Source organism: Sprattus sprattus (assembly GCF_963457725.1).
Source record: "Sprattus sprattus genome assembly, chromosome: 11".
In the NCBI taxonomy this organism is placed as follows: domain Eukaryota; kingdom Metazoa; phylum Chordata; class Actinopteri; order Clupeiformes; family Clupeidae; genus Sprattus; species Sprattus sprattus.
The window spans coordinates 24,806,033-24,833,664 of record NC_137909.1 but is presented as its reverse complement, the minus strand read 5'-3'; the positions used below and the strand labels follow the sequence as shown (position 1 = coordinate 24,833,664).

General features: G+C 46.7%; 1 protein-coding gene across 4 annotated transcripts in view; it reads left to right on the top strand.

Moving 5' to 3' along the window:
* cdk5rap2 (CDK5 regulatory subunit associated protein 2) overlaps positions 1-27,632 on the top strand; it is a 44,712-nt gene that overhangs the window by 4,798 nt on the left and 12,282 nt on the right. For 2 of the 4 annotated variants that reach the window (XM_080847428.1, XM_080847431.1), the window contains exons 4-33: positions 897-1,007; positions 1,650-1,726; positions 1,895-2,018; positions 2,266-2,432; positions 2,746-2,887; positions 3,005-3,058; positions 7,862-7,975; positions 8,145-8,264; positions 8,403-8,495; positions 8,808-9,026; positions 9,383-9,553; positions 9,722-9,832; positions 9,952-10,089; positions 10,478-10,657; positions 10,992-11,186; positions 11,430-11,621; positions 12,721-12,850; positions 13,354-13,484; positions 13,651-13,746; positions 13,937-14,014; positions 14,135-14,247; positions 14,675-14,814; positions 17,969-18,091; positions 18,791-18,900; positions 20,984-21,061; positions 21,944-22,000; positions 22,109-22,257; positions 22,708-23,422; positions 23,514-25,230; positions 27,262-27,348. In XM_080847428.1, coding sequence (XP_080703554.1) covers positions 897-1,007; positions 1,650-1,726; positions 1,895-2,018; positions 2,266-2,432; positions 2,746-2,887; positions 3,005-3,058; positions 7,862-7,975; positions 8,145-8,264; positions 8,403-8,495; positions 8,808-9,026; positions 9,383-9,553; positions 9,722-9,832; positions 9,952-10,089; positions 10,478-10,657; positions 10,992-11,186; positions 11,430-11,621; positions 12,721-12,850; positions 13,354-13,484; positions 13,651-13,746; positions 13,937-14,014; positions 14,135-14,247; positions 14,675-14,814; positions 17,969-18,091; positions 18,791-18,900; positions 20,984-21,061; positions 21,944-22,000; positions 22,109-22,257; positions 22,708-23,422; positions 23,514-25,230; positions 27,262-27,348 — 5,932 coding nt within the window. The remainder of the gene's footprint in view (positions 1-896; positions 1,008-1,649; positions 1,727-1,894; positions 2,019-2,265; positions 2,433-2,745; positions 2,888-3,004; positions 3,059-7,861; positions 7,976-8,144; positions 8,265-8,402; positions 8,496-8,807; positions 9,027-9,382; positions 9,554-9,721; positions 9,833-9,951; positions 10,090-10,477; positions 10,658-10,991; positions 11,187-11,429; positions 11,622-12,720; positions 12,851-13,353; positions 13,485-13,650; positions 13,747-13,936; positions 14,015-14,134; positions 14,248-14,674; positions 14,815-17,968; positions 18,092-18,790; positions 18,901-20,983; positions 21,062-21,943; positions 22,001-22,108; positions 22,258-22,707; positions 23,423-23,513; positions 25,231-27,261; positions 27,349-27,632) is intronic. The other 2 variants (XM_080847429.1, XM_080847430.1) reach the window with 2 other exon arrangements.

Below are 27,632 nucleotides of genomic sequence, written 5' to 3'. Positions count from 1 at the left end.
AACATTGTTCCAGATGAGACTGAGCTGGCAGTCATCTACTTTTATAGTAAATCAAATCTCCGTGTTATTTTTACATCCATTGGTAGTGCGTGCCGGGTTATCCTGAAGCTTGTGAATGATTACTGAGACCACTGAAATAATAGCCTAAATGGACACTGTGTACAGAGTTTGTTCTGGTTCTTTTCATTCAGCACTGATCTTTATTAAATAAGAAACAATGTCATATAATTTGCCTCTATGTGGTGGTCTTCGTTTAGGGATATGATTTCATTCTTGGCAATGATTCGATGAAATGCTTTCAGGTCAGCTCTGCTTTCTGTATCCAAAAACTACAGACTCCCCACATATTTCAGTCTTTTCAGAGAGAGAGAGTTGCTGTAATTGACCATATATGGTTCTGCAGTACATCTGCAGCTGAGGCATTTTTATGCTGAGATCATAATTTAGTCTTAAGGTCTCATTCTTTTTCTATTTTGAGCTCTTTTTGTCTCTCTCTCTCTCCCTCTTTATCATCCTCTCTCTCTCTGTCTGTCTGTCTCTCTCCATTCTCTATTCTTTACTCCTGGCCCTCCCCCTCCCCCACCCCCCTGTCCAGATGTGGGGAGTGAAATGGGGCACAATGATGCACAGTGTGCGTCTCACACACACACACACACACACACACACACACACACACACACACACACACACACACACACACACACACAGTCCACTCACAACCCTGTCCCATCCCCCACTCCCTCACACTCAAGTAAACACAGACACATAGATTTACACACTCATGCACAAAACACACATGGCTATGTCATATTAGTCATGATTGGCCAAGGGCATTATTTGGGGCAGTAAAACTTTGCTCTGATTGGTCATATTTGTATGTTTTTTTCCCTGATCAGCAAATCACAGCGCTGAAGAAGGAGAACTTCAACCTGAAACTCAGGATCTACTTTCTGGAGGAGCGTATGCAGCAGAAATGTGATGACTCCACTGAGGACATCTACAAAACGGTACATACCCAGACACACACACATGAGCGCACATACACTTACACACACACACACACACACCACACACACACACACACACACACACACACATGTTTTGGAGATCGGTTTGATGTTGCCGTGGTGATGGCCTACAGTACTGGTGATGAACACCAGCAGTCAAATGAGTCACCCCATCTCCTTTTTCAGTTTCGCATGCATCACTCTTTCAAACACACACACACACACACACACACACACACACACACACACACTCTCTCTCTGTCGTCTCTCTCAGTCTGTCTCGCTCTCTCTCTTTGTCTGTCTGTCTCTCTCACACTCACACACACACACACACACGATAAAGCCTAAGGCCATCTCCAGTCTTCCCCCCCTTACACACTTCTTCTGTCATCTAGCTTGTCTGTAACATCATCCTTTGATCTAAGGGGAAAACTATGTTCAAGGGAGGAAGGGTTGGCTCAGTGACATCGTCTGTCTGCATGTACTCCCTGTTCACTTAGAAACAACAGAAGCCCAAAGATTTTCCTGTTCAATTTTGGTTTATTCAAGTTTGTGTGTTTGTGTTTCTGCGTGTGTGTGTTTGTTTTTGTGCGTGTGTGTGTTTGTGTGTGTGTGCGTGTGCGTGTGCGTGTGTGTGTGTAGAACATTGAGTTAAAGGTGGAAGTGGAGTCCTTAAAGAGAGATCTCGGCGAGAAACAAGAACTCCTGGTGGCTGCATCGTGAGTCATTCTCATGCTCACACACACATATACCCATTCTATCTCTATGTTGCATAGATAACTCCATAAGATGTAACAGTGCCTACATAGTATAGCACTTTTTCTTTTGTAACAAGAAACCCTCTCAATTTCTCAACCTGATGTGTTTGTGTGTATTTGTGTTTTTAGTAAAGCGCTTGAGAGTTTGGCCAACAGAGATAGCACAGATGCAGCCCACATTAGAGAACGCGCCCACAGAGAAATGGACTCTCTCCGAGACATGTTCAACCAGAGAATCAGTGAGCTGGAGGAGGTATGAACACACACACACACACACACACACTCCCACTCCCAACTCACTCTTACACTGTTACACACTTAGACAGACCAGAGGAACCCTTATCTATCCTGAAGTGTGTCTGTAGTGATTCACTTCCATTGTCTCTGTGAATCTGTATCACTGCGACTAACTATCACTTCTTTTCCCTCTCTCTCTCTTTCTGTCTGTCTCTCTCTCTCTCCCTCCATCTCTCTTCCTTTTCCTTCATTTGTCACTGTAGAGTCTTCGGGAGGCCGAAGGGGAGGTCGAGAGAATGGCTGCCATCGCAGAGCAGCACAAACGCAACAACATGGACCTGCAAAAGCAGCTGCAGGACCCCAGCCAATCACAGCCCTCTACCAGGCCTGACTCCACCCATCACCTACAAGCCCTGCAAGAGAAGGACCGGTGAGAAAAACATCATAACAACAGATCTACAGCCCAATTAGTCGACTCTTAAGCCAACATACTATGTAGTCACCATGTAGTTCATTTCCATCATACTGCAGCAGCCCAACAATCGCTTTAATTCATTAATTTCAATATAGACAAAGTACTGTGGAGTTAGAATAAACTCATCTCAAGCTATTTTAACACAGTGTGAAATTTCATGCTAATTACAGATGTACATCACAGGCTCACGAAGACCTACATGCAACTCTGTAGTGTAATAAGAACGTAGTGATTGAGTTAAGACAGTGTAATTTAACCTCTGTCTCAGGCTGATCGAGGAGCTGCAAACATCAATGAAGAATCAGGGCGATCTGATTGGTCAACTCCAGAGAGCCGGCACAGAGCAGCCAGCCACAGCGCAGCTTGTGCAGCTCAACACTCTCATTGGCCAACAGGATTGGGAGTTAAAAGTAAGGGAGTCATTCATTGCTAGATGGTGATGCTTCTAGACACAGCAATAGACATACTGTACGTTATCAAGTGAAGCATCTCTGGGGTTACAATGCGGTGTGTGTTTTTGCTTACAGGCACTGAAAGATGAACTGAGCCTTGAGAAAATGAAGACAGAGAGGGAGATCAAGGTAAGAAAAATAAAGTTTGTCTGTGCTTGTATACATAGCATTGAACTTTGTGTCTGTCTGTGTGTGTGTGTGTGTGTGTGTGTGTGTGTGTGTGAATCTGTGTGTCTGTCTGTGTGTTTGTGTGTGTGTGTGTGTTTGTGTCTGTCTGTCTGTCTGTCTGTCTGTCTGTCTGTCTGTGTGTGTGTGTGTGTCTGGCTGGCTGTATGTCTGTGTGCGAGGCTCTGTATATCCCAGCTGAGTTTGGAGCCTTGTAGTCGCTGCTGTAGCGTGAGACTATGGGTGCGAGGATGCTGGCTCAAGCCCTTCAGCAGGATGATGGTGGCTTGCCGCCAGAGGGGGGTGGTGTCCGCCACCCAGGGCGAGACGAGACACACCTGCAGTGACTGAGGGAGAGGGACGAGTGCCCATAAGCATATGTGTGCATGGATTAAAGTTTTCCGTCAACTCTGCTCGCATAAGGCCAACAATGAGATCGATGCAGATCCGAAGAGAAAAAAAAAGGGAGGGGGATAATATAATTTTCTGTAATAATAATTTAATGAACTTGTCAAAAACATGGTAGCCTATATGACCCGGTCAGTTGCGATTTAATGTTTAGATTTTTCGCCTTGACTGATAGTTGCGTGAAGAAACGAACGTTCTAACAAAAAATATTTGGAGCGCTTCCTAATCAGACCTGGCTGTGACTGCGAGAGTGAGGAGAAATGAGGATCAGTGCAGTCTCTGTCACCATCTCAGATTCTAAAATATAAAATTCATACACCCAGCGAGTGTCTAAAATGAAAGCTAGATTGACTGGGTGGAGGAAGACGATGACGAAGAGAAAAAGACCCGGTTTTGTTTTCAAGGCATGTCGGAATTGTGGACAACGAGTTGGCCAAATCCTTGTCAATCCAGCACAGGCAAATTCTTCTGCTGACTCCATCAAGGGGAGCGAAAACATTCAGAAATACATGGCATTTGGTCACCAAGCGCCAAGCGACACACATCGCCTACGGTGAATGATAACTACTAATAATACTTTTAGAAATTATTTAGTTTGGTTAAGCTAGTTTAATGTTAGTTAGCTAACGTTAGCTATCTCTGATAGTGCGTTGGCTACAAAGGCTTGCTTGCATGCTAGCTAACTAGTCTAATTAGTCTAATCTGTATTTCCTGTAGGCCTACTATGGTAGGTATATGATTAAAGGTAACACAAAAATCCATAAATATATGGATTGTTATTATAAAAAGAAAAAAAAAAGATTGTTAATAGTTATTTTTGTTTACCTTTAATAAGATTGTATTAGTTGTTATTACTATAACAACTAATAACCTAAAAGAAATAAGAATACTATTGAATATGATTGTCTAATTTACGTTGTCTGTTTGGTTTTTGTTCAAAAAATCTAAGAAAACACTTTGAATCTGTAGACTAATGCTGATAGGCTTATTATTGCCATTTGATGACAATTGTTCAATAAATAATGTCTAAATAAGTGTGTTTATTATTTTGAACAAAGGTTAGGCCTAAATGTTATTTCACAAGTTTCTAAAAGTGCCCCCATTTTTTTTTTTTTAATGCCCCTGGATTTCAGTAAATCGTTTTGTCATGTACAGCCCATTAACAAGTATGGTGAAGTCTTGCAAAAATATTGGTTTTATGCCCTAGCTTTGAACTAGTAAGTGATAATATCGTGATAATATGAAGTTCAAATATCGAGGCGGTATGCAGCCACGACCCAAAGTGAGTGCCGATTTTTTTAATAATTTTTTTTTTCAGTCAGATGATTTTTTTTTGCTTTAATCCCTGTGTGTGTTTATCCACTTAACAGCTGTGGAGATTACAGGATGTACTGATTGCGCTCTCGCTTACTCTCAGTCTAATTTCTCTCTTATTATCTGTGGCATTCCCTAACATGACATGCCTAAGCTGGGCACTAGTGAATTAAATGTGCAGTAGGAGGCGTAGGGGCATATGTTGTGTGCGTGCTCAGTCTGCAGGTTCTGTGATGACTGTGCTGTCTCTGTGGTGGTTTGATAATCTCATGTCCCATGTTCCAGATATTTGGACTGGATTGTAGTTAGGGCTGAACGACTAATTGCCTTTGCGATGAAATCGCGATATGATAAAACGCGATTTTCTAACTTCAACGTGCGCGATTACAACGTGGTCTTAAAAAACAAAATTTTAATAATTATTTTCTTAAGATGGTAAATTTTGCACACCGAGTTTAAAAAGTGCATGTCTTGTGTAATACTTACAATGACTTTGTTTAAATTACTTAAATGCACAGTGGCAAAGCCACAGATTTGTTCTTGTTTCTGTAATGAGCAGTTAAATAAAAATGTAAAACGTGGGAAAGAATATTTTACACTCAATGTATCTAATATTGTGTTGGTCATATTTAAATCATTCACTACGTTTTGTTGGGGGAAAAAAGAGGATAAAACTAAAAAAATCACATATTCAATCGCAATGTTTGGGGGGGGAGGAATCGCAATCGATTATTTTCCCAAATTGTTCAGCCCTAATTGTAGTGTTGAGTCTGGTCTTTGAAGTTCTGTCTCATAACCAAAGCTTATTGGCTCCCAATGAGGAAACTTGCTGAGGTTCAAAATGTTCACCACCATAGAGCTGTACAGGCACACTCAGTCTGAGAGTCCTGGATAGGAGAAACGAAGAGTCCTGTTCTAAAGCTGGATTAACACTTTGGCTGCAGACTTGCAGCGACGCAGAGTTATAAATGGAAATCTGGCTTGGAATAAAATAGTAGAAAACTAATCCCTCCATGTGTGTGTGGGTGCAGAGAGAGAGAGAGAGAGAAGGAGAGAGAAGGAGGGAGAGAGAGAGAGAGCATTGGCATAGCCACTGGTTTGTCAGTGCCCTTTGACTTCAGGAGAGGTGGTATGAGTCCTGCATTTGATTTTCCAGATCAATCAGACTTAACAAGATGGTGATGGACAGAGAAGGGGGAAAGTTCATGGTAGACATTTCAAGGGAAGCTACTTCCTGGTCAGACAGTGAGAGCAAAGAGTAAGAGGGATTACCTGTGTGCGCAAACGCATCACACTGCCACCCACTCTTGATTTCCTGTGTGTGTGTGTGTGTGTGTTTGTGCGTCTCTGTGTGTGTGTGTGTGTGTGTAGGGGATTTAGTGGATTGGTGGCAGCGATCCTGCTTCATCCTGTCTCTCAAAGCTAGACAGAGCAGACAGCACCAGCCATCACACAGCACATAGGAAGGCACAGTACCGTCTTGACGAGACAGCATTGGTGTCGTCGCAGTTTTTCAGGTTGAATGTGCCTGTTTGGAGCAGATGGTTCTCTCATCCTGACTTCACAACACACCTGTGTGTGCCCAACCACGTCTAGAATCTCCAGGGCGGTGGGTGCAAGTACCGGATCATGCTGATCCCTAGACGTCAGCGTGTGCGTGCTTGACGAGTAGGCTAAGTCTGTGTCTGTTTGACATATTGTCTTAACACACACTTTCCGTGTGTGTGTGTGTGTGTGAGACCGAGATCATGCGGGAGCCGTGTCGGGTGTGCGGTGCGCAGCTGCGCGGCAACCAGTGCCGCTGGCTGTTTGGCGCGTGCGGGCGCAAGCGTCTGGCCGTGCTGCTGGCGCGGGCTCTTGGCCAGGAGGAGCTGCGGCGGGACGGGCGGGCCGAGCTGCTGTGTGGCAAGTGTGTCTTCCTGCTGGAGACCGTGCTTCAGTGCGACGCCGAGATCCGCCTGCTGCAGGAAGCACAGGCGACCCGCATTCACGCGCTCCAGGGCGACCGGGACGAGTTGTGCCTGCGCATCCGACGCAAGTACCAGCAGAACAACCCCCCGGAGGAGGAGCAGGAGGAGGAGGAGGCGGCGGCACACGCCGCGAGCGCACAGGATGACCGGCCGGTGCTGCAGGAGGGCCAACTCGGCACACACCCGAAGCAGGAGTGTGAGCAAGCGGGTGAGGAGGCACGGCAGCAGCAGGAGCTGTCGAGTCCAAGTGGTGGTGGAGAGGTGGTTGCCACGGAGACCAGGGGGACGAGAGCCGCTTCAGAGGCAGGGGGGTTGTCAAGGGCGACGCGCTCTCGTACTGGGTGGCATGGCAGCCTGGGTTCGCTGAGCATGGGCCGCTCAGGGATCTTGCGTGCACACACACTCTGGCACCCACAGACACGCGTCAAGAGCCGCGAGTACTCAGCCCTGGTGCACCAGAGGAAGGTCCAGGCGTGGTCCCTCTCCTGCCGACGCTCCTCCTCCCTGCAATCTCTCCAGGGCCTGGCCTCTGACTGCGCCAGGGCCGCCGAAGGGCCGTCCGTGCTCTCCGATTGGCTGCAGCTGGTGAAAAGTACCCAGCCCCGGCCGATCCCTCCGACACGGGTCAGCAAGATCCCCGTCCTGACGCGATCCCTCTCATGCCACAGCCACGCCGCTGTTCGCAGAAACACCCATCCAATCACAGCACAGGTCCTCAAAGAGATGGAGGAGGAGTTTAATGATGAGTACACGCCCATTGTTGTGGAGGTATAGTGCGCACATAGGAAAGGATAGGAATGCTAGAAAGCCCTCAGCGGCTCAGTAAATACAGTGTGTATGTGTGTGTGTATGTGTGTGTGTGTGTTTATGTGTTTGTTTCTGTATATTCAAGTATGTATAATTATGTGTTAGAGTGAGCATTTTGGGCTGACCCCTTAATATCCGTGTTACGTACGGGTGTTTCAGCATCAGCGTTTTGTGTTTGTGTGTGTGTGTGTGTGTGTGTGTGGTTTTGGGTTTGGGGTCAGGGTTGCTTTGTGTGTCAGCATTTTGTGTTTATGTGTGTGACTTTTAGGTGTGTGAACAGAGGCAGGCAGAAATGGCGCGGTTAGAAGCTGCTGCCAAGCAACTCACCCAGGAGCTAAGCACCATCAGGACCAAAAACCAGACCTTAGAAGGAGACAATCAGGTAACATGCATACATTTACACATTTACAACACCATAAAAACACTCACTCACTCACTCACTCACTCACTCAGAGCATAAACAAGAAATTATTTCATTGACCATATTGGATAATATGGATTATATATATGATCTGTTTGCATAAAGAAAAAAATCAATTTCTCTTTTTCAGGAGTTGAGTGGAAAGCTGGAAGAAAAAGATGGTGAGCTTGATAAAGAGAAGAAAAATGGCGTGAAGCGAGACAAAACAATCCAAGGCCTAAGCCTCTTGCTCAAGGAGAAGGAGAAAGAGGTACGCCTGCACACACACACACACACACAATGCAGACACTCTGCAAGATGTGATCTCACACACAAAAAGTGACTACACACCAATCTCAAAACATCATGCAATTAAGAAAGTGTGTGTCTGTTTGTTTTTGTGTTGCAGATAGAGGATTTGTTCCGTGATCTTGAGGATAGGGATCAGGCTCTGGTTAAAGCCAGAGATGCCTTGCACAAATCCCAACTTCAGAAGTACCATGTAAGTGTGTGTTCTTCTGTATAGATGTATGTGTAGGAATGCACATAATCAACATTATAACACGACATTCTCATACTTGTGTGTTTTTATATTGTGCATTCATAATATAGTGTGTATGTAGGTGGCACACTTAATTTGTGTGTGTGTATGTTTCCCATATCTGTGTGTGTCTGTGTGTGTCTGTGTGTGTGTGTGTGTGTGTGTGTGTGTGTGTGTCTGTGTGTGTCTGTGTCTGCGTGTGTGTCTGCGTGTGTGTGTGTGTGTGTGTGTGTGTGTGTGTGTGTGTGTGTGTGTGTGTGTGCGCGTGTGCAGGGTGCCGAGGAGCAGCAGAACCTGCTGCTGGAGCGTCAGGCAGAGCTGGCCCAGGTGCAGGGGGATCTGCACGCGTGTGTGAGCGAGTGCAAGCGTCTGGAGCGGATCGTGAGCAGCCGGGACGCCGAGGTGCAGCGCCTCACACACGAGCTGCACACGCTACGGGACGAGCTGGACGCCCTGCAGCAGACCAAACAGAGACAGGACAAGACCATCAATGTGAGGACACACACACACCACAAACAAACACACACTCACACACACACACATATACACACTCACATACACGCACATGCTTGACATCACCAACAAGAAAGTACTAGCTAACAGTTGGTCTTAAACTTAGAGGTACTTACACAAACAGACCCTTACACACAAACATTCACACTCAAAGACATTAATGGCAAAATCCCTCACAAATATAGAAGTACTTTATAGCTTATGTACCTTTATAGCTCAAGCTCCTAGTTCAGCCCCGTGAAGGGGGATATATTGAAAGGTTTCGTCATCAGACTGCTGTCTATAAAGTGTGTGGGCGCTGCATGAAAATGGATTGTATGCGGTGTGTCCTACAGGACTTGCAGAATCAGCTGAAGAAGTTAAGCGGCGAGCTCGAAGCGAGGCAGAGCGAGAGATCAAAGGAGCATGACGAAGAGCTGGAGGAGAGCAAGAGGAGGGAGCACACGCACGAGAGCTCCATCCAGCGCCTCACACACACGCTCACATACAAAGAGCAGCAACTGCAGGTATGCACCATCTCCTTCACAAGCACACAAATGTCAAAATACCAGTAACAGCCAGTTAACTCTGTGTGTGTGTGTGTGTGTGTGTGTGTGTGTGTGTGTGTGTGTGTGTGTGTGTGTGTGTGTGTGTGTGTGTGTGTGTGTGTGTGTGTGTGTGCGTGTGTGTGTTAGGAGTACATGAACATGCTGAGGGACATGGAGCAGAGTAGGAGTCCAACTGGAAGTGATGTCATCATGAGCAAGCTGCGAGAGCGACTGAAAGAGAAAGAGAAGGCACTGGAGGTACAACTCACTCATCTTCCACAACCCCTAGTCCTATTCCTACCACTACCCTTAATCATACCCGTACCCAAGTTCATCTTTCGCACAGGCCTGATAACTGTGTGTGGATGTGTGTGTAGGCTGCGCTGGATGAGAAGTTTGCCGCTGTGGAGGAGAAGGAGAATGAGGTGCACCAGCTGCAGCTCTGTCTACGAGAGAAGGACAGAGATGTGGAGAGACTCAACAACCTGCTCTCACACAACCAAGAAACTATCAGTGTGAGAGTGTGTGTGTGTGTGTGTGTGCGCGCGCTTATGAGATTGCGTTAGAGCCCTTTGATCCAGTCAGTTCAAGGGTAAACCCCTACAAGGTTAAAAGTTTAAATTGATGCAAGATTAAATTGATGCATCCTCTCCATCAGCAGGCATAACATAGTTTGCAATTGATTGGCAGTCCAGCTCTTGTAATCTTTGAGCTTAAGCCGAACATAATGGCTCCACTGTGTATGTATACATAGGGGATGGGGGAGGAGAGGAATGTAGAACACATGGACCCATCTTGCTTGTCATTCAATTAATATAATGAATTAAAATAATTTTACTAAATGAAAAGTAAAGATTATATATATTGTTTATGTGTATTGTGTGTGTGTGTGTGTGTGTGTAGGGGCTGGATACTCTGGTGAAGGAGAGAGATGTGGAGCTGCAACAGCAGGTGAACTCCCTGAAGAACCTGCAGAGGAGCAAGCAGAGCACCGAGGACAGCCTGAACCGAGCGCTCCGAGAGAGAGACGCCCTCATCCAGCAACTCCAACACGCGCTGGAGAGCAAGACCAAAGACCTAGAGGTACCTCTCTCTGACACACACACAAACTATCACACACACACACACTATGAAGATGCAGAATCTGTCTGCCGTACATTTTTTCAGCATACATTTACAGGCAAACCGGACGGAAAGACTAAAGCCATAGGGGTTATTCTCTCTCACACACACATACGTATATTTAGCAACACACGCATATGTACCATAACTCGTGCTCAAAACAACAAGGTCAAAGACATGGCAATAACTCACACACACACACACACACACCTCTTAAAGTGCACATATGTACAGTACCTATAGCATGCTTTCCACAGCACGACTAAAGGCCCAGGGCTTTTCTCTGTGTGTATAGGAACTGTTGGCTTCTATGCTGAGCAAGTCCCAAGAGCAGGATGGTGACGTGGCAGCGCGGCTGTGCCAGAGGTTAAAGGTCGCCGAAGCGGAGCTAGCCACGGCTCTGAGGGAGCGAGAGAGACTCCTCAATGAACACCAGAGCAGCATCGACACGCTCCTCTCCACCATCAGCAGCAAGGAGCAGCTGCTGCAGGTACACAAACACACACACACACAATCACACACACAATCACACACGCTATCACAATCACACACACACACGCACTCATCATAAGCAGTAAAGAAGGAATCACTGCTGAAAACACAAACACTCACACAAAACGTATTAATAACTCCTCAGAATGTCAAAGCTCTTTTGAAATGTAGTTGTGTGTGTGTGTGTGTGTGTGTGTGTGTGTGTGTGTGTGTGTGTGTGTGTGTGTGTGTTTGTTTGCAGGACTCATCGGAGCGTCACAGCCGTGGCCTGCGGGAGCGTGATGCTGAGCTCCAGGAGCTGCGGAGTCGTCTCACACACGTGCAGCGGCAGCTCAGCGACGCGCACACACACTCCACCGCCACCGCTCAGGACGCCCACCTCACCAGCGCACAGCTCCGCGCCCAGCTGGTCGAGAAAGACGACCTCATCAATGTGAGTGACCTATGACTTATGACCTCTGCCACAGCGCAGGGTTTTCATTAAAGTAGCAGAGTGAACTTGCAGACTCCCTGCATAGTTTACAGCAGTTACATTCCTGAACTTTTTTTCGTATTTAAAAAAATATTTATTTTTACACTAGGTCTCTATTGCTCATAGCTTGACTGTTCTCTCCCTTGTACGTCGCTTAGGACAAAAGCGTCTGCTAAATGAATAAATGTAAATGTGATGTCAGAAGAAATTTAAATGAAGACATTGCATCTCAAGGGCAAACAGTCAACCAGCATTTCCTACAATGTTAGCTCCAGCTAGGGAATTAAAATAGCAGTGTGAAACAAACCAAACTAAAGTTAAACGGTTAAACAATTTCGATATGGGACCGATCCAATACCATATCGGACTAGCCTTACCGATCCACGATGTAGCCTACCGGTCCGTTTCCCAACACACGCCAAACTTAATTTATTTACCAATCATCCTAGCAGCACGGAGATACCTGCTGATTCAGCTTCACAGCCAGTCCCGTTTGCAATAGAATCACTGGTCTAACATATACAGCACTCACACACTCTGGTTTCAGGCTGATTCCAGATACTTGTAATCTGTTGTGAGTTTGCATAACATACTATTATACACTGCATTACATACAGTAAATGCAACTATTTTGTCTTTTGCTTGCTATTTTTCGTATACAGCGCTTTTGACCACTTTTCATAAACCTCCATTATTTTTCACCAAAGACTCCTTTGAGACGCCTACTATTTTTCCATATTCTTTTACCACCAAGAGCTTTTTGGTCTAAAGTGAGGTGGGGGTTGAGAAGATCTCAGATTTGATGTCGTATCGGAATCGGCAGATATTCATATTCAGGTGTCGGAGTGGGATCGGAACTGAAAGAAAGTGGATTCTTAAGCAAATGGAATGTTTGTATGTATGGAGTTCCTACCCACATCTCTATAGCTGGCCAATAGAGGCTACAAACATCTCAAATAGCATGGGAACAATACACACACTTTTGAAGGTACAGGTTAAAAGTGAAACTTTGAGGATTAGTGAATCGTTATTAAATATGATTCTTCCTTGGTGTGTGTAGAAGCTGCTGGAACAGGGGCAGGAGCGGGATCGGTACCTGGCCGAGTTGAAGACTGATGCTGCGGCCCCTCAGGTGGTGGAGCTCCGACAGACCATCCATCTGCTTCAGCAACAACTAGAGGAGAAAGACGGTAAAACCCTCTGTTCTCACGCACACACACACACACTCACACTCACACTCATACATTTGATTAATTTATTTGGAATGACCAATACTGCAGTATCCAAATATTAATAAAGAGCCTATAATGTCTCACACAACAACACAAACACTGTGCAAGTTTTTACATCCAAGTGAATCAGTAGATTTGTGAAGAATCAGTGAGCTGGAGGAGGTACACACACACACACACACACACACACACACACGCAGCAATGACAAGTACAGGTGAGAGTATAACACACATACATACAACAGTGACTAAGCAAAAGCTGCGAGAGGTTAAAGAGACAGGAAAGGCTCCAGCCATCACTCAGGCCGTTGAAGCTTCAAGTCTTCAAGATCAAGAGGAGGCTGAGACACACACATGAGTGCTGCAATTAGAAACTTTGATTGTGTAGGAGGAGGAGTTATTTTATGTCATTCATATCTTTCTCTCTTCCTTTCTTTCTTTCTTTTCTTCCTCTTCCGCAGTTGAATTAAATGATAATCGACCTGATGAGAGCGCGAAGGCTAAAAAGTCTTTGGCTGCCGGCCTAAAGAAACAGCTGTCAGTGAAAACGGAGAATCTCAACAAAGCCCTTCAGAGAGAGGAGGACCTCAAGGTGACGCACACACACACACGCACACACCAAACCTCACTTAATCCTAATCCAACCCCCTTTACCTAATCCACACTTTACATTTAAATGTAACATGCACCCAACACCTTTAACCTAAAATCTGGGTTTGTGTATGGCTGTCTGTCTGTCTGTTTCTACCTTATCACAGAGCTTGGTGGCAGAGCTTGAAAGACGACTCAAGGAGCAGACCATCAACATAGAGACCCTCACACACACTCTTACCACCAAGGAAGAGTTTGTTAATGTATGTCATGAATAGCATTTGGTGTCTGTGTGTGTGTGTGTGTCTGTGTCTGTGTCTGTGTCTGTGTCTGTGTCTGTGTGTGTGTGTTATATTGGTGTGTGTGTTTGTTTGTGTATGCATATAGATTATATATATTTATATATATATATATGTGTGTGTGTGTGTTTAACATTGTACTGTCCTTCTCTAGCAGCTCCAAAGAGATGAGTGTAGGGGTCCTGCTCCCCCTCAGAGAGAGAGCACAAGCATTGGGGGAGACAGCACAGAGGTAGGAACACACACACACACACACACACACCCCACACCATCTCCTAATATGGGAGACTGTCAGGAGGACTACACTCAAGGCACTCACAGACTACTGACCTCTCCTGACCTCTGATTTTAGGCCCTGCCCACTTTGTCAGCTCTGCGCGTGGAGTGGGAGGGGCTAAACCGTTCACTGAGGGCGGAGCAACAGCTGTACTTCAACCTGGTGCGCTCCGTCAAACAGCAGGACAGGTGAGGCTGTGTGTTGGGGCGTTTGTGTGGTTGTAGAAGGATCTGTATTTGTTGTGACATTGAAACCAGCGCTGTCAACACACAGTGTAATAACTGTACAGTGGTGGCATGCCTCTCTTCAGAACCTCATTAGTAGATAAGAGTGGCCAATCATTGTCAGTCTGAAGATGACATCACATGTGATTCCAGACCAGTGGTGTTGTACTGAGTCACTCAGAGTGAATGTATTCATTAGCATTAGCATTAGCAGAATGCTATTGCTGCTGTGCTAATGGAACTGTTGAACTGAGTGCATGTATACATTAGCATTAGCAGAATGCTATTGCTGCTGTGCTAAAGGAACTGTTGAACTGGATGCATGTATACACTAGCATTAGCAGAATGCTATGACTGCTGTGCTAACGGAAGCGTCTGGATGCTGTTTCAGCGCTGAGCGTCTGCAGGCCCTGCAGCTGGAGCTCACCTCCGTCCAGCTCCTGCGACAGCAGCTGGAGTCCAGCATCCTGGCCAACGAGCAGCTCCGGGAGCAGCTGGAGCAGGACATGCAGGGAGCCAGTCAGAGTGAAGGTGCAGTAGAGGGACAGGCCTGACAGCCAATCAGAGGGTTGGGTGCTAGTTATGATCGCCAATCAAAGTCCACGGATACTTGAAGCTTCTATCTACACTCGATTACCTTAGCCTAGTCCCAGCTAAGATATCATGTGTTATTATAAATAGCGGAGCACTTTTTGGTTTATATAGTAGGGACACCTAACACGCTGGCTTCATATAACTAACACTTATGTTAGTCACCCACACACACGCACTTACTCCAGCATCCCCCATCTTTAGGAGTTTTTGCTTTTAGGCTTCATAAACAAATCAGTTGTGATATTTGAATGCAGTGTGTGCTCAGAGACACCAGATGACCTCTCAGTACTAACTGTCTGCTTTGTGTTTTTAGTTCTCATTTCTCTTCATTTCACTGCTGTCTTTGTTCCCTAAAGCTGTCCCACTCTTTCTCTCTCACATACACACACACACACACACACACACACACACACACACACACATACACAGACACACACACAGCCCAAAGCCTGTCCTGTCCTGTTTGTCTGCTCTTTGCTTCATCTGTCGTCTGTAATCATTTCCTCCCTGCTGATAAAGCCAGTGTGGAATAAAACTGTCTGTTTGTTTGTCTGTCTTTGTCTGCATGCACACACACATAAGGGCAAACATGTTTTCTCTGAATGTGAATGTCACACACCCTTTTGAGGCACAAGTGTGTCTGCCAGTGTTCGTCAAACACTTAAGCACACTGATGGTCTGCCCATATCTGTCACACTTTTTATAACATACATGCACACACAGACCCCACACACACACGCACGCACGCACGCACGCACGCACGCACACACACACACACACACACACACACACACACACACACACACACACACACACACACACACACACACACACACACACACACACACACACACACACACACACACACACACACACACACACACACACACACACACACACACACACACACACACACACACACACACACACACATCCAAACCCCAAGCATGCTTCCATCTGCTCTGTCTGCATGAATATCCTGCATGTCTGACTGCTTGACTCTACCTTTGCAAAAGCTTCCATCAACTATCTGTGTGTCCATCATCACATAATACTCACTCTTGTGTGTCTAACCATAAAGCACTGCGTACCTACCCCACCATACACCACACACACACACACACAAATACAAATACACAACTGAATATCCATGTATTCATAGTTAATGGAACAAAAATAATATGATGAAATAATGCTATCTTTAACAGTAGATTTGTATTTAAGTGTGTGTGTGTGTGTGTGTGTGTGTGTGTCTGTCTGTCTGTCTACGTCTGTGTGCTTGACCTGATGAAGCGTTAATCCTTCTCTACCCATCTGCTTAGAGTACCCATTTCCATGGCGATGCCCGTTTCCCCAACCCCCTCCAGGGTGGCAGTAAAAATAGGCCAGGCATGACCTCGATCAGGCAGGGAGAGAGTGGAGGAGGGGAGGAGGGGGGGGGGGCAGTGAAGGGGAAGATTACTGATCTTTTAGACGGATGGCCTTCAGCAGTTTGGCTGTTGTCCTCCGTCATTTCTTTAGCCATTACTCAGTCACTGAGAACACATGCATTCCTGCTCACAGCTATGACTGTGAAGGCTTGACTTTATAGAGTTGGGAAACAGCTATGACTGTATAGAGCTGGGAAACAGCTATGAATGTAAAGGCTTGACTGTATAGAGCTGGGAAACAGCTATGACTGTATAGAGCTGGGAAACAGCTATGAATGTAAAGGCTTGACTGTATAGAGCTGGGAAACAGCTATGACTGTATAGAGCTGGGAAACAGCTATGAATGTAAAGGCTTGACTGTATAGAGCTGGGAAACAGCTATGACTGTATAGAGCTGGGAAACAGCTATGACTGTATAGAGCTGGGAAACAGCTATGAATGTAAAGGCTTGACTGTATAGAGCTGGGAAACAGCTATGAATGTAAAGGCTTGACTGTATAGAGCTGGGAAACAGCTATGAATGTAAAGGCTTGACTGTATAGAGCTGGGAAACAGCTATGAATGTAAAGGCTTGACTGTATAGAGCTGGGAAACAGCTATGAATGTAAAGGCTTGACTGTATAGAGCTGGGAAACAGCTATGAATGTAAAGGCTTGACTGTATAGAGCTGGGAAACAGCTATGAATGTAAAGGCTTGACTGTATAGAGCTGGGAAACAGCTATGACTGTAAAGGCCTGACTGTATAGAGCTAGGAACTGGCCCAGTTTACATAGATATACGTAATGGGGGGGAACGTCATCACATTTTTACATCAGTCTTCTGCATGGATGCTTTTTATTATGGCTCTGTGTCTCATCTGTGCTCTATAGCTTGGCTGACCCCTACTGGTGTAAGCAGTGAGGTGTTGCAGACACGAAATAGACCGGCCTTTCTAGCGAGATGTAACTCAACCATCTGAACAGAGATTCAAAAGGAAAACTACCTAAAGTTGTCTGGAAAAAAGACTAAGTTAGGAGGCTGATAAAAATATCAGACAGCAATTCAGGCTTCCCTTGAATGAGGTGCTGCTTGATGCGGAACATTGACACATGTCTACAGTACGTCAGTTGCTTTGAGGGACTAGTGCGTTAGTGTCGGGAAAGGTTTGTCTGTTCGTGCATTTTGTTTTAGGGTTGAGAGAGCAGTGTAACTGTGCAGTGCCAGCCTACTGAAGAAGCTATTGGCGCCTTATTTCTTAACATAGCTGTTATTATTGTGTCTTCTCTAATGTGAGTTATGGTGAAAGGAGGGCACACAGTCCTATCTGTGGGTGCTGTCCCAGTATCAAAGCCACCACCATAACATTGCCATTATTGCCTTGCACTGCCGGTTTAGTTCCAAGAGTATATGACCAGATCTAGAGTTTGTTATCATACCCCATCAATTACAGTCATATTCATTGAAACCCCTCGTTTCCTCATCACCGTGTCTTCAAATGCTGTATGTTTGGATTGGGTTGGGGCCAGGTATTCTTGTATTTGGTCATTCAAATATTTGGTTGTTTGAAAGTTCTGGCTGTGTTAGTCTGTGTTTGTCTGGGAGTTAAAACATGGCTATCATGTGTATCATTGTGTGTATGTGGGTGTGTGTTTGTTAATGTGATATGTGTGTGTGTGTGTAGGTGAGGAGCTTCAGAGTGTGCGCTCTGCATTGGAGGAGGCTCGGCGCTGGAACACATCTCTTCAGGCTCGACTGGGACAGATCCAGAGTCGCGGTGGTGGAGTCGGACAGGCCAATGACACTGGTCAGCACACACACACACAATCACACACACACACACACACACACACACACAATCAAACACAAACACACTCAAAGGTAGTATACAGAAAAGGAAAATAAACTATGACACAAGGGTGAAACCAAAACATAAAGTCAAACGTAATGATTATAAATAATGAAACTAAAATAGCTCTAGCAATATGGCTCTACAAGTTCACCCAAGACTCACCTTGCTGAGTTCTGCTGAGGCCTGACACCAAACAATAGTGCTCCCCACACTGGCCTAACCTAGAATGACAACCAAACCTCTTCTAGAGGTAACAGTGGGGTAAAAACAACAGCTTTCTACCATTATAATTACAAAGGAAATACAAGAAACTGCTAAAAAATAATAACATATTCAAAAACACATTGATGCAAGATTAATGCATGCACTCGCGAAACATTCTAACAATGGCTTTTAAAATACTGATAGGGAGATGACACTCACAATTAGACAGGGAGGTAAAACAGCTGAAACAGCAAAGTTGCTTTCAGGTGGTTTAACGTTTAAAACAGTCATAGGCCAGTCTGTTAAGAGTTCATGATGTCAAGTGGGAAGCATGCCCACCAGTCCACGGCAAGGGATGACGTGATGCCTTGTTGTGACATCACAAGGCCATACACTGCCCTCTGTGCTGAGTAAGACCAGGTTTTGGTGTTTTGTTGTGTTTCCATGTAGGTGACTTCCCGAGTGTGATCGCTGATCAGACGTCTTATATGACCATCTGTTTGGGAGAGGCCGAGGAGACGGAGTTGGATCAGTTGAGTGTGTCTCAGCTCAAACTGAAGGTAAACTTCACACATGTGCATTTACATATTCACATCCTCATACATATCCACACACACACACTCATTCACAATACAGTGTCGCATTTCATAAGGAACACAAACATTTCTTAGGAGTGACTGCTAAACAGAAAGTGGTCCAAATTGATGGATATTCCATATCTATAAAGCCTGGTTCTGGCCTTATCAGTAACGCCTGTTTACTCCACATGGGCTATTAATGAGCAGTTAACTGTTTATGATTGTAAGCATAATAACAACATTGAGCACATCAGTGGTTTAACTGGCGGATGAAACAGCACGCTGGGCCTAGCTAACAAGCTAATAGTAATGTCCTGGCCTGGGTTCAGCTTCCAGTTCTTTAAAATGTTTGCCAGCTGTCTTTGGTCAATAAGAGCAGGAAAAGCCCTTTGTTATGCCGTTGTAAGTAGGTCAGTTTAACAGCCGCTTTTAATCAAACCAATGATCTCTGGTCTAATAACCTCCATGAATCCCGTTCCACGAAAGGAAGAATGTTTATAAGAGGCCACAAAGTAAAAACACGCTGCTTTTAAAACTGAACTCCAATATAATGTGCCGAACCCGGTAGGCTGAGGCAGCTGGATCCCAGGTGCAGCCCCTCTTCTCTGCCCCCTCAGGGCCTTGTGGGTAATGTTGTTTACCTTGGATCCACATGGTTAGGTACAAAGGGCGCGACTCTCCCACGTGCAGAACTTTTAAAAAGCACAGTCACACACTTTTCAGCCTCTGCGTCTTCATCCCTTGACCTAGGTATGCACTTCTGAGGGCTGTAGTAGGTCAAGCACCACTACAAGGTGAAACACCTTTCGGAATGGTACACTGCCTTTTATGTTGGCAGTAGGCATATTTTTTTACCGTATAGACGTACTAGTACAAAAGCACAATATTTGTGTGTTTTCATAATCTGAAATAACAGTACATTATTTCTATTAACAATGTTATATAAGGTAACGTATTAGGCCCAGCGTTAACATTAGTTTTAATCACATGATCTTGTGAACAAGCCTGGTAAGAAATTAGTTTAATAAGAAACTCAATTTGAGTGAAAGACGGAAAAGTGCAAAGAAGAAGCCTGTGAGTGTTCCGACCTTGTTTGGATATACTGGAGTTTTTTCCGATGTGGTGTGCATCCAGAGATTTCAACTTGACCGTGAAGCCATCGTCCACTACACTTGTGCCAAACCTTGGACAAACAACCTCCGAGCCACAGTAATCATCCAAGCCACATTCTCTGCCGGCCCTTATCCAAATAATTAGTATGCTGTGTCTGGTTCGTTTTAGAGGGTGGCTGGTATCGTGTCCTGTCTTTCTGATATCTCTATTTGGAATCACACAACTAGGTTTCAGCGTAAGGCCTCTGAGTGTTGGAGAAGTGAAGGAATGGACTTGAATGGATGTTATGTGAAGCTGCTGTCTTTGAGAATGAGATGCGTAAACAAGCCCTGGTTAACCTTACATCCCCCTCCTGGGCTTTATCCATTTTCGTAAAGCGGGCTTGATGCACGGGTCCTTTTTCGGTCATCAGTGGCAAGGTGTTTGATTACTTGATTACTATTGAGTGTTTCACAATAGGCTACGCAACATGATCTTGAGCTGGGACATTGAAACTTGAATCTCAACACCTCAAACACCTCCTTATAGATAGGTCTCCTCGCAAATGTAATTCTTTGTTTATGTGATGGAAACAGATGTTTCCAGTTGAGGTTGTTCGTAACACAGTCTTTTTCAAAATAAAAGTCTGGTTAATGTTTTCCTTGGATTTTAATGACATCGATCAACCTGGTCCATGTTCTATGTTTTCGTGACGGCCAAAAGTAAACGTGATCGGTCTGCATCTAATTAAAACAAATCCTGCCTTTTTCATGAGCCACCTTCATCATGAAGCTAAATACTGTGGGTGTGCAAAGGTGAGAATGCGTGTAACTGGAAGAGCACAAAAAAAAGTGTTTGTGAGTAAGACTGAAACCTGATTTAAATTAGATAAGATTGTTAAAATTGAAGCTGTTCTCCCCCCATCTCTTTTTCTCTCTCTGTCTCTCTTTCTCTCTCTCTCTCTTTCTGTCAGGTGGCTGAGTTGCAGGCCTTGAATGCAGAGCTGCAGAAGAGAGCGGCACTTACCCCAGAGTTTCCACCTCACAGCCAGGTGACCATTAACCCTGAACCTGACTTAATCTCTGACCCTATTAATCGCTAAGCTGGTTTGTGTGTCTGCGTCTCTGTGTCTAGTGGAAAATCCAAATCTCTCCTACCAGTTGACGCATTTCCTGTATGCATGGATAGCAAAGCACTAGTAGTCTCCCTCTCTCTCGTAACTTTCCCTCTCTCTCTCTCTCTCTCTCTCTCTCTCTCTCTCTCTCTCCTCTCTCTCTCTCTCTCTCTCTCTCTCTCTCTCTCTCTCTCTCTCTCTCTCTCTGTTTCTCGGTGTTTGTAGGTAGACTCTCTCTCTTCCACAATGTGTCTATGTATGGATAGAACATCTCTATAGTCAGGGAGCCAAAGTCACAATAATGGGTTGAACCTGACATGGCCAAATTGTGGACATTTTAGTGTATGCACCCTTTATTTTTAATCCGAAAAATGTGAAAAAAAATATTTTTAAGTATGGCAGGCCATGTCTGGTTCAACCCATTTTCTTGAGCTTTTGAGACTTTGGCTCCCCGACTACTAGTACCAATTAACACACTTGTTTCCACTTGTAGAGCATGTTCTTTAAATGTGTGTTAGTTTCTCCATCCCTCCTAACCTCACTGTTTTCTCCTCTCTCTGTCCCATTGGCCGGTTTTTCTTACCCATGACCACCCTGCGGTTGCAGTGGTATCTTGTGTTCCGTCATGACTGGGCTGAATGTGGGTGTGAGGGCGTGTGCGTGTGCTTGTGCTTGTGCAAGAGAGCATATGTGTGTGTGCATATGCTTTTGAGTGTGGATGTGTGTGGGGAGTGTATTTTTTTTTCCTCATTGCATTTTATGTTCTGAAGTCATGTGTGTGTATGTGTGTGTGTATCACCATCCATCCCATTGCCACAGCACCCAGAGGTAGCAGAGCAGGTTCACACAGAACGGCGGAGAAGCTCCAACACACAGGTGAGAGGCACACTGCTGACTAGAGCATTATACTCAGAGGAACATGCACAGGGACACATCTGTAATGCCCCTGTTTTGTGTGTGTGTGTGTGTGTGTGTGTGTGTTAGGTGAAGGGTGTTGCTCGTACACCTGAGGGAGGCAGCAGTGAAAGCTTGTCATTTGCTGGCGTGCCTGCAGCGCTTCTCAGCGTACAGCAGGAGGTCTGGCAGAGTGACCAGTCATCTGGGCACAGGTCCCAGTCAACCTCACCTGACAGGTGGGCCACACATCACTGTAATAACACATCACCAGTGTGCAGTGGTAGACCAGCTAACACCAGTGCAGAAATAAACTTTCCCCGTCAAGAAACACTTTAACCCCGCTGCATTTGCTCATCAAATATCCGTGAACAATTTCAAGAAAAAACGTATCACATGGTAATACCACATGCCTAAATACTTTTGATTCCCATAATTAAGATTTTCAGAGACAATCTAGCCTAACCTGCTATCAGGTTTACTGGTTTACATTATGGTCCTGAAATCTTCCATAGAGATTTAATTCATTAAAGGAAACAAATGCATCAAAATACACATGTGTAGCTACATATACAGACTGTTCAGATACAATTCCCTTTTTGGAATTTCATTGACGTGTGTGTGTGTGTGTGTGTGTGTGTGTGTGTGTGTGTGTCTGTGTCTGTGTCTGTGTCTGTGTCTGTGTGCAGATCAAGTCAGAAGGAACAGCGGTCTAAAGAGAACAAGGAAAGCGCCGACGCTTCCGGTGACAGCGATGGCCCCGTCGACCTCCGCCACACCATCCAGCGTCTGAGGTCGGAGGCCAGGGGTCACGGCCAGGTCATCAGTCAGCTGAAGGAGCAGCTGCAGCGCAGCACGGCACAGGCGGGCGCCTTCGACCCCGAGCTGATCGTCAGCATGGCACGCGAGATGGAGAGACTGAGGGAGGAGAACGAGGCCTTGGAGCGGAGGGCACGCAGCCTGGAGGGCAAACTGCTGCAGGAGAGAGAGGACAAGGAGAGGAGAGTGAGAGAGAAAGAGAGGCAGGAGAGAGAGAGGAGGAGTTGTTCCGGAGAGAACGAGGGAGGAAGGGGAGAGACGGCGAGGAGAGAGAGGCGGAGTGCCGGAGAGAACGAGGGAGGAAGGGGAGAGACGGCGAGGAGAGATAGGAGGAGTGCCGGAGAGAACGAGGGAGGAAGGGGAGAGACGGCGAGGAGAGATAGGAGGAGTGCCGGAGAGAACGAGGGAGGAAGGGGAGAGACGGCGAGGAGAGAGAGAGAGAGGCCAAAGGAAAGAAGGGAGAGGGGAGAAGGAGAGAGAGGTGAGCGAGAGGAGAGAGGGACAGACAGCCGGGCGGATGAGAGCGCCTCCTCCAAGTCCAGCTCCCCCAGCAGACAGACGATGAACCTCATGGCCAGACACACAGTAAGATCTGATTGGCCCTTTCACAGAGACATAACAAAGACACACACATGTGTGATTGGTCAGATTTGTTATATCATTGTTTATCTCCTAGGCGTACGTGAAGTCCAGGCTGCCTGTCTTGGCCCGCTTCAGCAGACAGGCCGAGAGGCCGGGAGTGGACCACCCGGTGTGTGACGGGGGCCCAGACTCACCCTACCCAGCACAGAGGAGCCTCCTGGGGGCCGAGGACCAGCCAGCGTCCCCTAGATCGTCCCAGCAAAGCAGCCCAGGGACCACGAGCTCCAGACGCAGCCCTGTGCGCTCCGTGCCGACCCTGGGCACGGATGGAGAGGTGGTCGTGACCCTAGAGCTGGAGACTCAGCTGGAGCTCCTTCAGCAGGAGTGCCAGGAGAGGGAGGGGCTTCTGCAGCGGAAGGCGGAGCAGTGGGAGGATCAGCAGGCGGAGCTTCAGGAGAAGGACCGCCTCCTGCGTGAATACCTGCAGGCGTTGAAGGCGGCGGAGTCCACCATCGCCTACCTCACGGCCTGCAGCCTGGACTCCCAAACCGGCGTGGCTACGAGCGGCCGGGCTCAGGGCAAAGACCTGGACCCTGAGCCTCTGGGGCTGAGCGCCAGGCTGCAGGAGTGTGTGAGGAGAGCCGAGGAGGCCATTGCAGCCCTGGCTCTGAGCGAGCGGGACGCCACATACTCTCACGCTCCCGAGCTGTTGGCCCGCCTGGAGGAGCTCCAGGACGAGGTGCAGGCGCTCCGAGACCCCCAGCAGGTGCAGCGGCAGGCGGACGCCATCCAGGAGGCGCTGTGGGAGCAGAGCCGACTCAACGCTGAGCTGCAGGAGCGCCTCAGGGCTGCCGAGGCCCAAGTCAAGGCCTACGCTAACGCTAAAGCCCACCATAGCCCCACTGCTGTTGATGCCGCTCTTAGCACTGATGCTAACAATGCTAAAGTAGCTGACAATAAGCACAGAAGTCCTGGCAAAACCAAATCCAGTAGCAGTGCTAACGAAGCTAGCATGACTGTTGTGAGTCCCTCACTCAGTCCTGATGTGTCTAGCGCCTCTGCTGGCCAGGAGGTGAGCCACAACAACAACAGCAGCAGCAGTATCCAAATAGAAGGGGAAGGATTGCAGAGTGGGAAGACCCGCAAAGTCCTTCCCAAAATGGCCGACCTGCGTGGCAATGCACAGAGAGAGGAGTGTTTACGTGAGTGTGTGCGGGCTGTGGAGGGCGCAGTGGAGGCTCTCGTTGCCTGCTGTTCCAGTGCTGACCCCGATGACCTTTCTGACCCCCGTCGTGCCTCTGACCACGCAAGCACCTCTCTCAACGGCACGCTTACGCAGCAGATGAACCGTCTTCTGCACGTGCTGCATCAGAAGAGCAGGTTAGATGGACTCGCTCCGGCTCACACCTCCACACCTAAGCTCCATCCGAACCCCGCGCTGATGCTGATCACCCCGCCTCCGGAGAGGTTCAGCGTCCAGATGACGACGGCAGAAAGCGGATCGACACCCAGCCCGGTCCTACACACCCAGCAGAGTCCCTCAAAGTCCAGACCCCATTCCAGCTCGGCCTCCAAGAACCAGCAAAGTCCAACCAAAACCCGGTCCCAGTCCAGCCCGGCCCAACAGAGCAAGCAGAATCCAGTGAAATCCAAATCGCATCCTAGCCTGGCCCCTCAGGACCTGCATCACAACCTGCTGCTCCTGCTGCAGCTGTTCGGGGAGCGCGCCCAGAGAGCGAGCGTGTTAGAGGAGCAGCTGGCCGGCCTGCAGGACAGGCTACAGATCTCACCTCAGGCTGGCAGACACAGAGGTGAGAGCTTTTCACCCACACACACTCTCAGACATATAAAGACAGACCAACAGATAAACACACACACACACACACTCTCAGAAATATAAAGACAGACCAACAGATAAACACACACACTCTCAGACATATAAAGACAGACGAACAGATACACACACACACACACACACACATTTAAAGACACACAAACAGACGTACACACACACACACACACACACACCGGTTCAAACTAAACTCAATCACTGTGCTGACTAGGCTTGTAGTCAAACAAGCATAGGGCCAATAGTTTTCCGCGTCAAAAAAAAGCAAATTCCGTGTCACGTTTTTGGTAATTCCGTGATTCCGCGTCAAAAAAATAAAAACAGCCGTATAATGCCTTTCCGCACGTTAACGGTATGAAAAACTCTGTTGATAGTGATGTTGCCTAGCAACGCTGTGTGCGTGCGTGTGCAGCACCCTCAGTTAAGATACTGTGAGTTCAGTTTGTCGATAAGTAGTTGACCATACTGTGCCTTATACATTTCCAATGCGTAAATCATCATTGTTCGACCTGTATGTGAGGCATTATGTGCATACTTAATGAAAGTAAGGGTTTTCATGAAGTTGCTTCTGTGATATATCGTGTATTAAATACCAAATTTTGGGCTACCTGCTCGTGCTATTAGTAGTGATTAGCATGATGCTAAGCGGAGATTTAGCTATGTTCTGTTCTTATGCTGATACGCTGTAATAAAGATGGGTTCAATCCTGTTAAGATTTCGACTGGATGAGATATGAATGAGATCCATGTTGCCTAGTGTAATGTCCACTTTTATATGTATCTAGTAATATTAGTTGTGTAATTGTTATTGTCAATAACTCATGGCAATGTAATTCAGTGCAGTGCTAATTAGTCCCCATAAATTAGACTGCTTGGTAACTCAGTGAATAATACGTGCCCTTCTTAGATTGTTGTTTGACAGCCATCAACACAACAGAAGACTTAACATTTTTAGTTTTTAATGCGATTGGGAAGATGAGCAAATGAACGTGAGTGCGTGACTACCTTTGAAAAGGGGGGCGTGGCCGGAGCAGAGTTCAGCGCAGACGTGACATTTTCTGACTGCTTTTGTTCTTTAATTAATGTTTGTTCATTGTTGCGATCGTTGTTGTGCTTATTTGAAAGAAATTCAGTCTTACAGGGTAAAATACAGGTGGTTTTGGGCGATTTTGATGCACAAAATTATGTTTCCGTTTGAAAAGTTGCAATTCCGTTTTCAGTGGTCCATTCCGTTTCAGATGGTCCATTCCGCGTATTCCGTCCGTTTTCCGTTTTCGCGGAAAACTATTGGCCCTACAAGCATAATTGCCTGTGCTGACTTCAACCAGGGTGTATTGTGGGTTTATGTCTTGTCAGCATGTTTCTTGTGCTTGAAATGCTTGAGGCACGTTGAAGGGGAGAGAGAGCGAGAGAGAGAGAAAGGGAAGAAACAAACAATGGCAAAGACAGGTAGAGCAGTGACAAAAGAAAGTAGGATAAGAGAAAGAAGCGAAGGTGCTGAGGGCTTCAGTAGGGAGAGGAACAGGTTGGTTAAATGGCAGTGGAGACATGGGACAGAGGGAGAGAGAGTAGGTGTGTTAAATGGCAGTGGACACTTGGGACAGAGGGAGAGAGAGTAGGTGTGTTAAATGGCAGTGGAGACATGGGACAGGGAGAGAGAGTAGGTGTGTTAAATGGCAGTGGAGACATGGGACAGAGGGAGAGGAACAGGTTGGTTAAATGGCAGTGGAGACATGGGACAGAGGGAGAGGAACAGGTTGGTTAAATGGCAGTGGACACATGGGACAGGAAGAGAGAGGAATAGGTGTGTTAAATGGCAGTGGAGACATGGGACAGGGAGAGAGGAGTGTGTGTAAAATGGCAGTGGAGACATGGGACAGAGTGAGAGAGGAACAGGTTCGTTTAATGGCAGTGGAGACATGGGACAGAGGGGGAGAGACCTAATAAGCAGCTTGGAGACTAGACGTGTCTCTGATGGAGTGTGTGATCTGTAGCGCCCCCTGCTGCAGCAGAGGAGCGGTCGCAGCAGGACCAGGGCTATGAGACCAGCGGGCGCAGCGAGCCGGAGGCCAGTAGCACAGGTACACCATGTGACCTCCACACGACCTCTGACCCTAACAGTCACCTGCGTGGCAGTGGGCAGGCGCGCTCAGCATGGAGCATGAGCTCACTTCCAGCATGCTGATTGGCGGAAGCCTGACTAACAGAGCACGAAACACAAGTGTTTGGTGGAGAGTGCATGTAGGGAGCACCTTGGGGTGCCCGTGTGTGTGTGTGTGTGTGTGTGTGTGTGTGTGTCTCTGTGTGTTCAGCCTTTACACTGGTTCTCACTTTGCATGGCTTCAAGGATCCAATTTGGTGTATT